The sequence below is a fragment of the Leptosomus discolor genome, chromosome Z (genome assembly GCF_034619465.1).
Source record: "Leptosomus discolor isolate bLepDis1 chromosome Z, bLepDis1.hap2, whole genome shotgun sequence".
Taxonomy (NCBI): Eukaryota; Metazoa; Chordata; class Aves; order Leptosomiformes; family Leptosomidae; genus Leptosomus; species Leptosomus discolor.
In genome coordinates, this window is record NC_141419.1 from 23578373 (window position 1) to 23591695 (window position 13323).

The 13323-nt window shown below is 38.1% G+C and overlaps 1 protein-coding gene across 1 annotated transcript in view; it reads right to left on the reverse strand.

Annotated features, from left to right (window-relative positions):
- Nucleotides 1-13323, reverse strand: part of SHOC1 (shortage in chiasmata 1) — a 57410-nt gene that overhangs the window by 20246 nt on the left and 23841 nt on the right. The window contains 6 exon segments of the mRNA XM_086480472.1: nucleotides 583-759; nucleotides 2732-2857; nucleotides 8801-9250; nucleotides 10398-10640; nucleotides 11657-11751; nucleotides 12553-12682. Coding sequence (XP_086336598.1) covers nucleotides 583-759; nucleotides 2732-2857; nucleotides 8801-9250; nucleotides 10398-10640; nucleotides 11657-11751; nucleotides 12553-12682 — 1221 coding nt within the window.

Genomic DNA, 13323 nt, shown 5'->3' on the forward strand with positions numbered 1-13323 from the left:
CTCAAAAATAATCCAAAATACCCAATAGATTTCTAAATCTTCCTCAAACACAGTCTGTATTTTGTTGTGACGTTTTCCTGACCCTCTCTTTATAGCCAAAAATCTTTGTAAGGGGTCACTGACTTTGCTGGCTTTTGTTTTAATTTTTCTGGTTTTACAGGGTTTTCACATGCCATATAAGAAAGAAATGGAGTCAGAAAGAAACCAAATCAACATGGATTCTTTTCTTCTCATTTCTAACATAGGTTTAGCATGTTGCATCATGCAGGTGTGACAAAAAATAGCTACTAAAAGGAAAGAAACAACAAAACCATATAGCTTTTCATTTTAAAATCTAGCATGAAAAAAAATTAAACATTGTTTGATATAGAAGCAACATTTCTGAAGTATATCTAAAATATTTTCAAACAAAATTCAATAAGAATACTTTATCACAATACTGAGTTTAATAAATGTAATGCTGAAGAACTAGGAGACATTATTTTGGAAACAAGGAAATCAATTACTCTACAAGATAAACTGCTGAAAGTCTTATCATTAATTTATAATTAAACAATAATAATCTCATCATTAATTTAATACCTTCCTTAAAATCATCACATATCACTTTCTCTTGCTGCTTTAAGAAAAACCTTGTATGATCAAATTTAACGCTGTCAAAGCTCCAATTTACAGAAGCAAGTACACCCAGATGTGTCAAATCTTTCAGAACAGAAGTGGCTGCTGCTTCCAAGAGGCAGTACGCCTGGCATTGGCTTTCTGGATAGCACAATAAACAAAACATAATCATAAAGTTTGAATTCATATACTACTACTGGACAAGAATATTTGAAAGCCCTAGCAAAATCCAAACAACACTGACTTTTTCATGAAAGCTGTAACATAAATAGAGAAACAGTTGCTCACCAGGGAGCCTCCTGCATGGTAGAAATAAGCTGATCCTCACAGCAGGCAACCATATTATTCCATGAATTTCATAAACTGATATCAAATTCCATGATGAAAGTTAGGATTTTCTGCTCCCGTGACTCCCATTAAGATTGTACTGTTATTCCACTGCTCTACAGCCGCCTTCTACTTTGTAGTCTAAACTTAGACTTAGTCTCTTTACATCCGCTTGTTACTATAAGTTCAACTAAACAGCCTTTCTCCTTCCCCAGTAATTAAATCCTAATGTCTTTGTCTAGCAAGGCTAAACAAGCCAATCTGTTAGTCTCTTTGTGTTTTCATACTAACAGTTCTTAATAGCTTCTGGGTGTCTGTTTTACAATTCTTTTGAAACTACAACTGAGTCTCTTGCTGTCAGCATCCATGACAGAGCTGTCAATTGCTGAATGAGTTGAAAGGGATGTTCTTTTCCTCAGGTAAGAAGGTGAAACTCTTCCATATCCCTTTTTTAAATTATAGTTGAGCTGATCACATCAACAAGATCAGAACTCTGCATTTCTTAATTTTCAAAGATTTACTATTACTTTTCAAAAATATTTTCAACTGATCTATACAAATTATTTGACTAGCAGCTGACAACTTCACTTGGTCAATGAATTATTTCATAACAGCAATTAACTTCATATTTTTAAGCACTCTATAAAAAGGTGTATTATTATGTCCAGTTTTTAAACCTTTATGGAAATCACTCAGATACTACAGAATTTTGGATGTCGACTGCATAATTTAATTGGGGCATTCCTGTATCAATGTATCATTTTCTTTCTAAAGTGTATTTCTAATCATGCATCTTTAATGTTCCACTGTTACATAAAATGCTTGTGTGAATCTTTCTAATCTCTATTTTGGCTACAGCTCGGTTTTGAGAAAGATTCCTTTCCTTCATGGTGCAAGGCCACCATTTCAAGGACTGTAACGGGACATGCAGTCCCAACAAATACTACCTTTGCAAAATTTAAGTTTTGTTTTGACTGCAGAAAAGCTTTAGATTTTTTTCCAGTTGCATTAAAGGAGTCTTGCTTCAAAATTTAAGAAAATAATTAAAAAATAAGCTTACAGCTGTTACATGATTCTCATCTCAGATGTGAACAGATGAAAATACTACTCTACTTTCACCAGTTCTGTGAATGAGACTCCCTTAAGCACAAGGTTGGAGTGAATGCATTTCCATGGGAAACAAAACTAATCTGTGCTAGGCATACAACTTTCTAGCACTGGGCGTGCTTATTTTGAGGCTGTATAATAACTTGGATAAATATCTTCTGGGTTCTTCATCATTTCTACTGCATGACAAAATTGTCGACAGTGCATGTTCTTTGATATAACACTTTGGAAAGTTCAACTGTAGGAGCTCACAGGGCTCAGTCATGTATGAGATAAATCCATAGTGGATTACTACTGTGTTAAATACATTTCCTACCAAAATGACTGCCAATCCCTTCAGTCTCCAAATCTCTCATTTACTCTGTCACAGAAACAAATGCAGAATAATAATTTGAGGGTTCTAATTGGCATGAAGAAATTTCATCTCCGCTGATTTAGATCAGACATAACTCAAAGTCTGCACTTTTCAGCTTGCATGCAATTGGCTTTAGTTTTAAGACAGAATTCCATAGCCTGCTTTCACACCTGTGTCAAAATAAATATTCACCTATTTGGAATTTTTCAGTCACATGAGCAGAGACTAAGCCTAATAATTTTCATATTTGTCTGAGTAGTACTCTTTAATATAAAATTACATTGCAAAGCTATATAAAATAAAGCATATCCCAAAATAGTATACCTGATGCTTGAATATCAACTATGACACTGTCTTCATTCTCTTGTTTTTCTTCCTCTATTCTTATAGTCTCACAAACAGGACTGTCCTCTTTCTGAACATGTATATGCTGTTCTTCAGGTTGTAGTGCTAAATCATTAAACCACAAGTGAACATTTAGCTACAAATGTCACAACATCAGCTCAATGAATAAGAAAACTATTCCATAAGTGATTCTACACACGAAAGAGACTAAAAAGAAAAGTCAGTTTGTCTGTATGTATGCCTCAACAGCCCCTTCTAACTGCAAGACTTCGTTACCACAGCAACAGGCCCCTCCCTCCCTGCCCCAAGAAGGACAGATGACAACAGGTGCACACCATGCCCCACTCTGACCACGACCCACTGAACAGGCATCTGGGCCCAGGGTTGGAGGCTCAGACCCTCTGGAAAATCCGAGGACCTTCTAGGGACAGTACGGGGCACGCTCCCCACCAGCAGGTGGGAGGCATGGACAGGAAAACTAATTCCAAATATGGAGCGAGACATCACTATAAAAAGCAAAAGCTGTGAAGAACAGGGCTGGCCCTTTCTTGTCTCTTGCTGTGGACAGACCCCTTCACTGCTGGACATCGAAGGCACAAAGACCCTAAAAGACTCATCGGATTGATGGGACGCCGAAGATCCGTGGTAGTTATCTGGCGACTGACCCTTTCTCTCTCTCTCTCCTCTCCCTTTCTTTTTCTTTCTCTCTCTTTCTCTCTTCTTCTTAACGTGAACATTGGTAGTTCAATAAATTGAGTTAGCACTTGACTCCATTTGAGTCTTTGTTCTGTTTCTGAGAATTGCGAACCTGAGTCCCAATAAAACATCTAACTGAGCATCACTCAGGAGTTAAGCTCAGCCGCCCCTAGCCACCCAGGATTACCTGAGGTCGGTTAGAAAGCAAGGGGGTTTAACTTCTGCCAAATTGTTCCACCATTAGATCAGATCATGACAACATGCAAAAATATTTTCAAATGAAGTAGTTTCTATGACACATACATTTTCTTTTCATGAACTTCTTTATTGTCTTCGTGGGCTCATATAATATGGAAAAACATCAAGACACAGAGAGAGATGAGGCCCTGTCAACCTTCACTGCCCAAAAAGTCAGGCATTATCAGGTTCCTTTGCCACAGAGCAGAAATACAGAGCTGCAAAAATTAAGGAGCTGGAACTGTATCTGTGTAACATAGTTCCACAGGAAAGCTCACATGCCTTTATATGGAGAGAAAGTACATAAGAGAGAAAAGTTGCTGCTGACTATAAGAAGCTCAAACTATAAAAGTATCTCAGTGAGTGTGAGTAGAAAAGGTTAGATACTATAAGTGATCCAGAAAGAACATGGAAGCTGCAAATGGCAGGAAATAAAAGGCAAAGAAAAATTGCTTATTGAAAATAACTTTTTCTCCTGTGTTATAGCTGTATCTTTTGCAACTTGTTAGCATTTCTAAGCTGCCTTCCCTTCTTCCTTACAAATAGTGATGCACGAGCTACAGCTTCTGCCCACAGCAGCAGCACTACCTCTTTATTTCTGAGAGGGGTTCTGGCTGAGTAGGTGTCTCCTAAATATTGCTGATTTGTTCTAGTTAAGAATGTCAGTTTCCTCAGAAAACAAACCGACCATATAGAGACAGAAAGAAAAGATAAAACAATTTTTTTTTCCAGTTAAGTTAAAAATACCTTCCTGATTTTGAAAAGGTATACAGCGTTCAAAATTGGATCAATTAACTGTTTTTACTGCTTCCCCTCTGTATATTTTCAGAACTAAACATGTGTCCTGGTTTGGCTGGGATAGAATTCCAGCCTAGCCATACTCGGCAGGCTGTTAGCAATTTTGAGTCAGCCAGGGCAGCTGTCCTGGGTTGGCTACTGGTGTAGCCCACACCATAATGTCATGGTCGTTATAAAGTGGGAAGGTTGGCTGAGGAAGAGGAGTTCCTGTGGGGCTCCTGTTGGGGTCCTGTCTGCTCCTCCTCTGGCCTCTCCCTGCTCCTGAGGACTGCTCTCCCATTGATTGTGATGGCTGCATATTTATTTGGCTGAGCATAACTTTGTACACATTTGTTGGTACTGGTGTCGTTTCATTAAATGTTTCCACATCAGCCCATGGGTCTCTTCTCCTTTTCCCAATTCCCCCTCCTGCCTGGTGAGCGGTTGTTGGATGATAGAGCAACTGTTATAGTTTAGCCCCAGATACAGGCTAAATGTAGACACCATGATGTAAAAAGAATAAGGCCAGTTTGTAACGAAGTATGTGTATGTATCCATTGCTGACTAACAAACTAGACTTTAGAGATAAGATGGAAGCAAAGTTAGCCAAATGAAGGACACCAGGTGGAATCCTCTAATCAGACTGTGGGGCTCAAGGAACACAAAGGACTAAGCAGGAGAGATAAGGAGGGCAGCTAGCAAGAGCTGGTTCTGTGAACTGGAAAAAGACCCAGGATGATACAGGGCATGCACCACAGGACAAGTTCAAGAGTTTAACCATGAGGAAGACTCAGATCTTCATCCTCAAAGACCACCAATGGAGGTGTAACTTGGGTGGACTGAGGCAGGACTATGGGAGGAAATTATGTTAATAAATTCCCGGAAATGATTAGAATAACCCAACCTTTTCTTAGAAATGTAATAAATATGTATAAAAGCTGTAAATATAAAGCAAGAATCCTAACGCTTGCGCACGCATGTATGGAAGGAGCTATCCTCGTGCCGCCAGCTGCCACAATAAAGAATACCTGCTTAATAACACTTAGTTGTTATTAAGTTTTCTTTGATTCAGTGATACAGAATGACATCTTTAAAAAATAAGCCAAACCACAGAGACAACAAAGGAAGAGCTCTAAAAGCAGTGCTGGCGTTTCTCATTTTCAGTTAAATGCAGAATGACTCTCAATAAAAAATTTTCATTATTACAAAAGTATACAAGATCCTAGGAAGAATCTTTCTCCTTTACTAGATAGAGTGGGAAACACAGTGACAAAGGATGAGGAAAAGGCTGAGGAGCTCAATGCCTTCTTTGCCTCAGTCTTTAGTAGCAGAACTAGTTGTTCCCTAGACACCCAGCCCTTTGAGCGGGAAGACAGGGAGGGGAGGCAGAATGTGGCCTTCACATTTAAAGAGGAAGTGGTCAGTGACCTACTACACCACTGAGATGCACACAAGTCTATGGGGCCAGATGGGCTACATCCAAGAGTACTGAAAGAGCTGGTGGATGTGTTCACCAAGCCTCTTTCCATCATCTACCAGAACTCCTGGCTAACTGGGGAGGTCCCAGTGGACTGGAGAACAGCAAATGTGACACCCATCTGCAAGAAAGGCCAAAAGGAGGATTTGGGAAACTGCAGACCTGTGAGTCTGACCTCAGTGCCAGGGAAGGTCATGGAGCAGATCATCCTGAGTGCCACCATGAGTCATTTACAGAACAACCAGGTGATCAGGCCCAGTCAGCAGGGGTTTATGAAAGGCAGGTCCTGCTTAACGAACCTGATCTCCTTCTAAGACAAGATGACCCGCCTGATGGATGAAGGAAAGGCTGTGGATATTGTTCACCTCGACCTCTGTAAAGACTTTGACACTGTTTCCCACAGAATTCTAGTGAAGAAACTGGCTGCTGATGGCCTGGATGAGCACACACTCTGCTGGGTAAAACACGGGCTGGACGGCCGGGCCCAGAGAGTCGTGATCAACGGAGTTAAATCCAGCTGGCGGCTGGTCACAAGTGGTGTTCTGCAGGGGACAATACTAAGGCCACTTCTGTTTAACATATTTATCAATGATCTCAACGAAGGGATAGAAGGCACCCTTAGTAAGATTGCAGATGACACCAAGTGCAGTTGACACCAAGTGCAGTGGGAGTGTTGATCTTCTTGAGGATAGGGAGGCTTTACAGAGAGACCTGGACAGGCTGGATCAAGGGGCCGAGGCCAATTGTACAACCTTCAACAAGGCCAAGTGCCAGGTCCTGCACTTGGGTCACAACCGCCCCATGCAGCGCTACAGGCTTGGGGATGAGTGGCTGGAAAGCTGCCCGGCAGAAAAGGACCTGGGGGTGCTGGTCGACAGCCGGCTGAACATGAGCCAGCAGTGTGCCCAGGTGGCCAAGAAGGCCAACAGCATCCTGGCCTGTATCAGAAACAGTGTGGCCAGCAGGAGTAGGGAGGTGATTGTCCCCCTGTACTCGACATTGGTGAGGCCGCACCTCAAGTACTGTGTGCAGTTTTGGGCCCCTCAACACAAGAAAGACATTGAGGTGCTGGAGAGAGTGCAGAGACGGGCAACAAAGCTGGTGAAAGGCCTGGAGAATAAGTCTTATAAAGAGTGGCTAAGGGAAGTGGGGCTCTTTAGTCTTAAGAAAAGGAAGCTGAGGGTAGACCTTATTGCTCTCTCGAGCTACCTGAAAGGACATTGTAGAGAGGCAGGTGCTGGTCTCTTCTCACAGGTAGGTAATGATAGAACAAGAGGGAACGGACTCACGCTGCACCAGGGTAGGTTTAGGCTTGACATTAGGAAAAATTTTTTTCACTGAACGGGCTGTCAGACATTGCAATAGGCTGCCCAGGGAGGTGGTTAGGTCACCATCCCTTAATGTGTTTAAAGGTCATTTGGATGTGGTACTTGGCGATATGGTCTAGGGGTGTACTTGGTAGAGTAGGGTTGGTGGTTGAACTTGATGATCTCAAAGGTCTTTTCTAACCTAAATGATTCTATGATTCTAATAACTTACATTATTACCACATCAGTGTGGTAAGACCTATACATCTTAATGGGTTCTCTATATATCAGACATAACTGATATGCAACACTGGGACCTACTTATAAACTGCATATTCTAAACTGCATTTATCTCAGTTAAACCTCCACAAGCCTACTTGTAAATGTAACACAGCTTGTCTTTCCGTACATTTGTATTTCTTGTTAGGAGATGCAATTCTAGTCAGAGTTCACTAGATGGGAGTGTAAAACTTCAGTTCAGGTACCTTGAGCTCCTTTCAAAACTGGGGTTGTTGCTTTCTGAGGCCATGGAAGTGTTCTATGCATGTCTACCAGTGTCAGTAACAGAATAATTTTACCAAGAAATAATTTCCTCCATAGGATTACATAAGATTGCAATTAAATAAATATCCCAATTTTATTCTAAAGGAACTATTGCTGAAAGCTTTTAGGTAACAACTTTAATTTTTTGTTAATGCTGGGACATATAACTGAAATCAGATAAAAGTTATTGTCAAGTCCAAAAAATGAAAGATATTCTTTCTAAATACATCTTTATCCTGAAAAGTGAATCTGGAAATATGTTCACTGTCTCTTTATATTTTGCATCACAAATATTCCTTTTTTAAAACAAATAAGGAATTTCTTCTACTTCTTTTCCCTCTCTATTTTGTGTTTCTGTAACACTCAACACATAGCCTGAGATTCTTTCATAAGCACTGTCATCAACAAGAACAGGGCTACCAACAACTTTGTTTTCCCTGTGACCTGTGCTGCCTCATTGTTTGATGAGGTAACTGCCTTAAATTCTTCTTTCCAGAGAAGAACTTTAACTCTTGTTCATTGTTTAGGCTATGGTGGTTCTATAAAAGAGTATTGATAGTTACTATTTGATAACTACAATTAATCTGTTAACTATCAAACTATTGATAACTACTATTTCTCCAAAGAGGCCAGGAGATCTGATTCAGAATATATGGACACCAGAGATCTGGATTAAGTACCATTTGGAGTTACTTTCCCAAAATAGGAATAAACTCATATGTTATTTTATTAAAACCCACTTCCACCACACACACAAAAAAACCCAGCCCCCCCTAAAACCAAAGCACACCCCCCCCAAACCAACCAACCAAAATCCCCTAAGATATCTAAAGAAAAAACTCAAAAGGTAACATTCTTTGCTGAAAATTCAGCTACATTGAAGGTCATAAAAATGTTACCATTGACTTCAAAGGATTTTTTTCCCCTGTAAATCTACTAGCATTTATCGTAACTGGTATAACAGAGCACAATTAAACCTGGAAAAATAGCAGAATAAACTGGTTCACATACCTTTTTCAGGACTATCTACATAATTTTTTTTCTCTCTTTGGCTGAGTGTATGTTTAGATCTCAGCATGATAAAGTTGCTCAGATCAGAATCATCATTGTCCCATTTTGTAGCAAATGCAAATGATGCAGGGTTTTGACTACTGGATGAGCTGTCTTGTTTAGAAGACACATCTTTACAGTTAACTGATTCAGCTGATTTGTGGGTTTTCTTTCCTTGGTTTAAGAAATAAATTGCCTCTTCTACCTTATTCTTTTTTATATTTCCTCCAGTAAGCTCTTCCACAGATGTATGTGTACTGTGAATTTTGGCAAATGGAGTACTAATATGCAGGGCAAAGTACTGCCTTTGAGTCTGCTGTAACATGTAAAGATTAATTACTTTATCCAACTGATGTCTTTCAGCAGAAAGCAGCTCCTGGTTTGTCACAGAATTCTTCTCTTCAAGCCATCCTAAAAATTAAAATTTTATTTCTTCACTTCAACATAGATTTTTTTTCCTCTTTCTCATGATTGGAGTTAACAATTTTGGATAATTACAGAGAAAGCATTTTTTTATTTCTTCTTTCTGCCTTCCCAGATCGTTAGAATCCACTTTTAGAAAATTTGTACTGATTAATCCTAAGTAAAAATGAACAATGTTGAGAAATAGAAGGCTATGTTACTGTTTAGAGAAGTTTTCACCATCTGCATGGTGCTTACTGGTGTTAGATTTCTAGGAGTGCGATGCAACACTTTTCATTAGGAAGAAAGATTAAAAGATTAATAGAATTTTTTTAGAGGAAAAAAAAGTAGTAAAGCATGTAATTATCTCCCTCTAAAGATGAGCTTCACTAGAACTGCAGTTTTTTGCATTGCTGCTGCACATCCATGCTAAACACAGTAGTTAAACACTTTATGATATGTAAAAAGCAGTTAAGTGGAAACATTCTTTCATAAGCAGTGCCTATTTGTTTCACAATATATCATGTTATTATCAATCCTTGGAGTTCTACAACCACAACTGGTGCCTTGCCGTCAGGCCATAGTTACATAATAAAATTTAAATAACTTTTTGTATTTTCTAATAAAGTTTGACTATAAGTATGCATAATGGTCCAAGAGAAATTCTGAAGTTTGAGTGGTTCACATTTGAAACCACAGCCAGCATAAGAAAAACCCCTCTGAACAGTGTCACAAAAGAATTTTCACTATAACATGCTCTCCCCACTGACCTTCTGCAGATAGGACTATACGAATATCTGCTTTACTAAAATATTCCAATGCAAAATTAGTATTTGTCAAGAAATTCTCCTCTATGAAACTATTTTATTAAAAAATAGTATGGCTGGTGGAGGCTCCTTTTCATCTGCACAGTAACAGAAAAGATAACTTTGTGCAGTTAAACACTTTTGTATTTACAATTTGTTCTATGTTTGTGAAAGTACACCTTACTTGTAGTAGGGTTGCTACTTCATATAGCTATAAAACATTTTGTTCTTGAGAAAAAGAAATCTTCCATTTCCTTCCTTGGAGGGCTGTAACTGTCACTGTGTGACTCTCTGTTAAAGTACTTATCTTTGCCTTTTTATCACTTTTTTTAAAAAAAGAAGATACTTACTTTCTAGCTGATGTGATGTAAATCGTGTGAATGTTTCTACTTCTGTAGGAAGCAAACTGTTTGTATTACTGGCATCCATCTTTAATTGCTCCAAAGTTTCTATGCAGACTGGATTTAAACCCAAATGAAGCCACCAGCCCTCCTCTAGTGAGCTGAGCATTGGTCCTTCTGCCTCAACTGCTAGCATTTCCTTCAGTTCTGTAAGTGAATGATGCTGATATGCAAGCTTAACAGTCTGAAACTCTACAAAAACCAGAAATCAACATATAATATTAATAATCTAGAAACATGAAACCAGAATGTAATTTTGGAAATGAAAGCTTTAAAGTACTGATGACCTACTACATATATCCATTGTTTATACTTCCATTTGTAACTCCAAGTGTCCATTAATAGACTTAAGAGCAAAGCAGTTAGTATTATCAGAGCAAGTGTGCTTTTAACTTATTGAGTGTATGAGTAAGGGGGGATGTGTATTAAATTTTTTTCAGATCTAACAATGTGTTGCTGCATCACTAAAGTTACAAATTATCTTGTTCATTATCTGTGGGTTTACTTGTCATGCTTACAAAGATTTAACATAATCCTCACCTGAAAAAAATAATGAACTTAAATAGTAATGAGCCTACCATACATTATTTTCAGCTATAAATGAATGTACAAATGAATTGGACAACATAACGTCAATATATATAACTTAATCCTGAGATTTGTAAAATGAAGGCAAATAAAATGAAAGGAAAGAACAGCGGTAATGAGCATTCTGGTGCTGTCAGAAATAACCTGCAGCTTATTTTGGTTTCATAAATTTTGCTGCCTGATAGGAACTCTGCTCTTGTCAAGCTGTTATTTTCCATTAACAGTACTTTTCTATTGATGATACATAATTTGAAACATTATTTAAGGAAAAATAGCAGACAGAAGTGAGTTTGACAGACTACCAAATTTCAGTTATTGAATATGAATAGTAGTAGTGAGCTGAACATTGTTGTAATGAAATAAAATGCTTACTTCATTCAAATTACCTCCATAGAAGGATACATGATACAACAACTTCTATGTTGCCATACTGTAACTTTTCATATGTACTAAAATAATTATGTAACACTCTGAAGACTGGATTATCTTAATTGGATACACTCCAATGGCTCAAAAGCTGTGCTCTGTAATATAACATTATCTTCTTTGCTATATTTTCTCCATGTACATGGAACTCCTCAACATCAATTAGAAACTGAACATCAATTAGAAATCCTTACCGACAAGCAAAAGAGAGTTCATCTTATCCCAATACTTCTCTGATTGCCATAACAAACTTTCTATGTATTCCCTAGAGGGCTCTGTAATCAAAATACTAAGAAGAATATAAAATAAGACTTGGAGGTATGAAGTTTAACAGCATTATCTGTTGAATTTTGATATATACAAAGCTACCTTTTAAAGATCTACTTTCTTTCTAAATTTTCAGTTCATGCATTCACTCATTAAAATTTTTTTCTTGTCCATATAAAGGGGCACTTTATGCAACACCATGGTGAACAGGTAGCAGTGAGAGGAGCCATCAAGGCTAGTTCACAAAGATTGTGGTTCCCTCCCAAAAAGGATATTTAAATTCTTCGTGCATATGTGAGAAATATAGCAAGGCAAAAAATGCTAGTCTCACAAACCAGATGAGAAGGATGAAGCAATCCTGATCCTATGTCAGCATGAAAAGGCTTAAATTCCATTGGTCGGGTTATCCCCAAAACACAAATACTTTCTTCCTGTATCTCTTCTGGAGATCTTGTAGGTGATACTTGCTCAACATATGTGTTTGCCACATGTATAAATATATGCATATACACACTAGCTATACACATAAATATTTACTATTGCCTACTCCAAAAAGGAGATTGAATTTTCAGGCTGTTAAGGCCCCCAGGAGAAAGGCAGCTACGGTAGCGACTGTCATCTCGTTTTTCAAGCTCCCCTGAAAAGCCACAGATATGGATCATGCTCTGTTCACTCTTTCAGGCAAAACAAAATATATGCAGCTGTCTCAAAGAACATAACTACCAATTCACAAATAGACTAAAGTTATTTTTGCACTAATTTGGAGGATTTATGATTTAGAGCATTTATGACAGGACTTATATTAATATGAAGTTTTCATTACCTGTTACCAGAAAGAGAAACAGGTTCTTCTTGAAGTCCTGTGCGCAGAAAATTAACCCATGATCTTTGTCGTCTGTATGGAGGAGTTAAAGGTACTTCTGTTTCGTCTTTCAGGTATGGAACACATTTAGCTAGAAATTGCATAAAGCCCCCCCCCCCCCAACAAAAATTAAAAAATCTAAATCACAAAGCTACTTGTCAATGAAACACACATGCTTAGGGATTTTACACTAGTTAAGTTTTGGATTAAAATACAAAATATTTTCATGACATAATTCACTATTTAAGCAATAAACCCCAAATACGTTACATTTAATTTCCAGACAGTTTGGTGATAATAATGTATAGATCACATTCCTTTACGCATTCAGTAATGTAGTTCTGGCTACATACTGTTCCCATGCAAGATGATTTTTATGATTAAATCACCAGGTACTACGGCTGAAGTTTTGACATTAAGTGTTCATCCGTACTGGCCTTCTTAGATAGGGCCCACATAAATGAAGTTAATTAGATGGGAGAGAGACTTCAGACAATATTGTGGTGGCTGTAACATTGAATTGAATGTTACAGGAACTTCAGAAACAGAGAGTCAGGACTTTAAAGACAAAGTTATTCTTTTAATCAGAATTACTACTAATTTTAATTTCTAGGGATGACCACTGTAATGAATTACACCACTGTTTTTTTAAAGCAGTATACAAACAAACCTGGCATGTTAAAAGTCCCCTAAAAGAGACTTTTCAATTCCTTTTTTTCCCAGTCATATTAA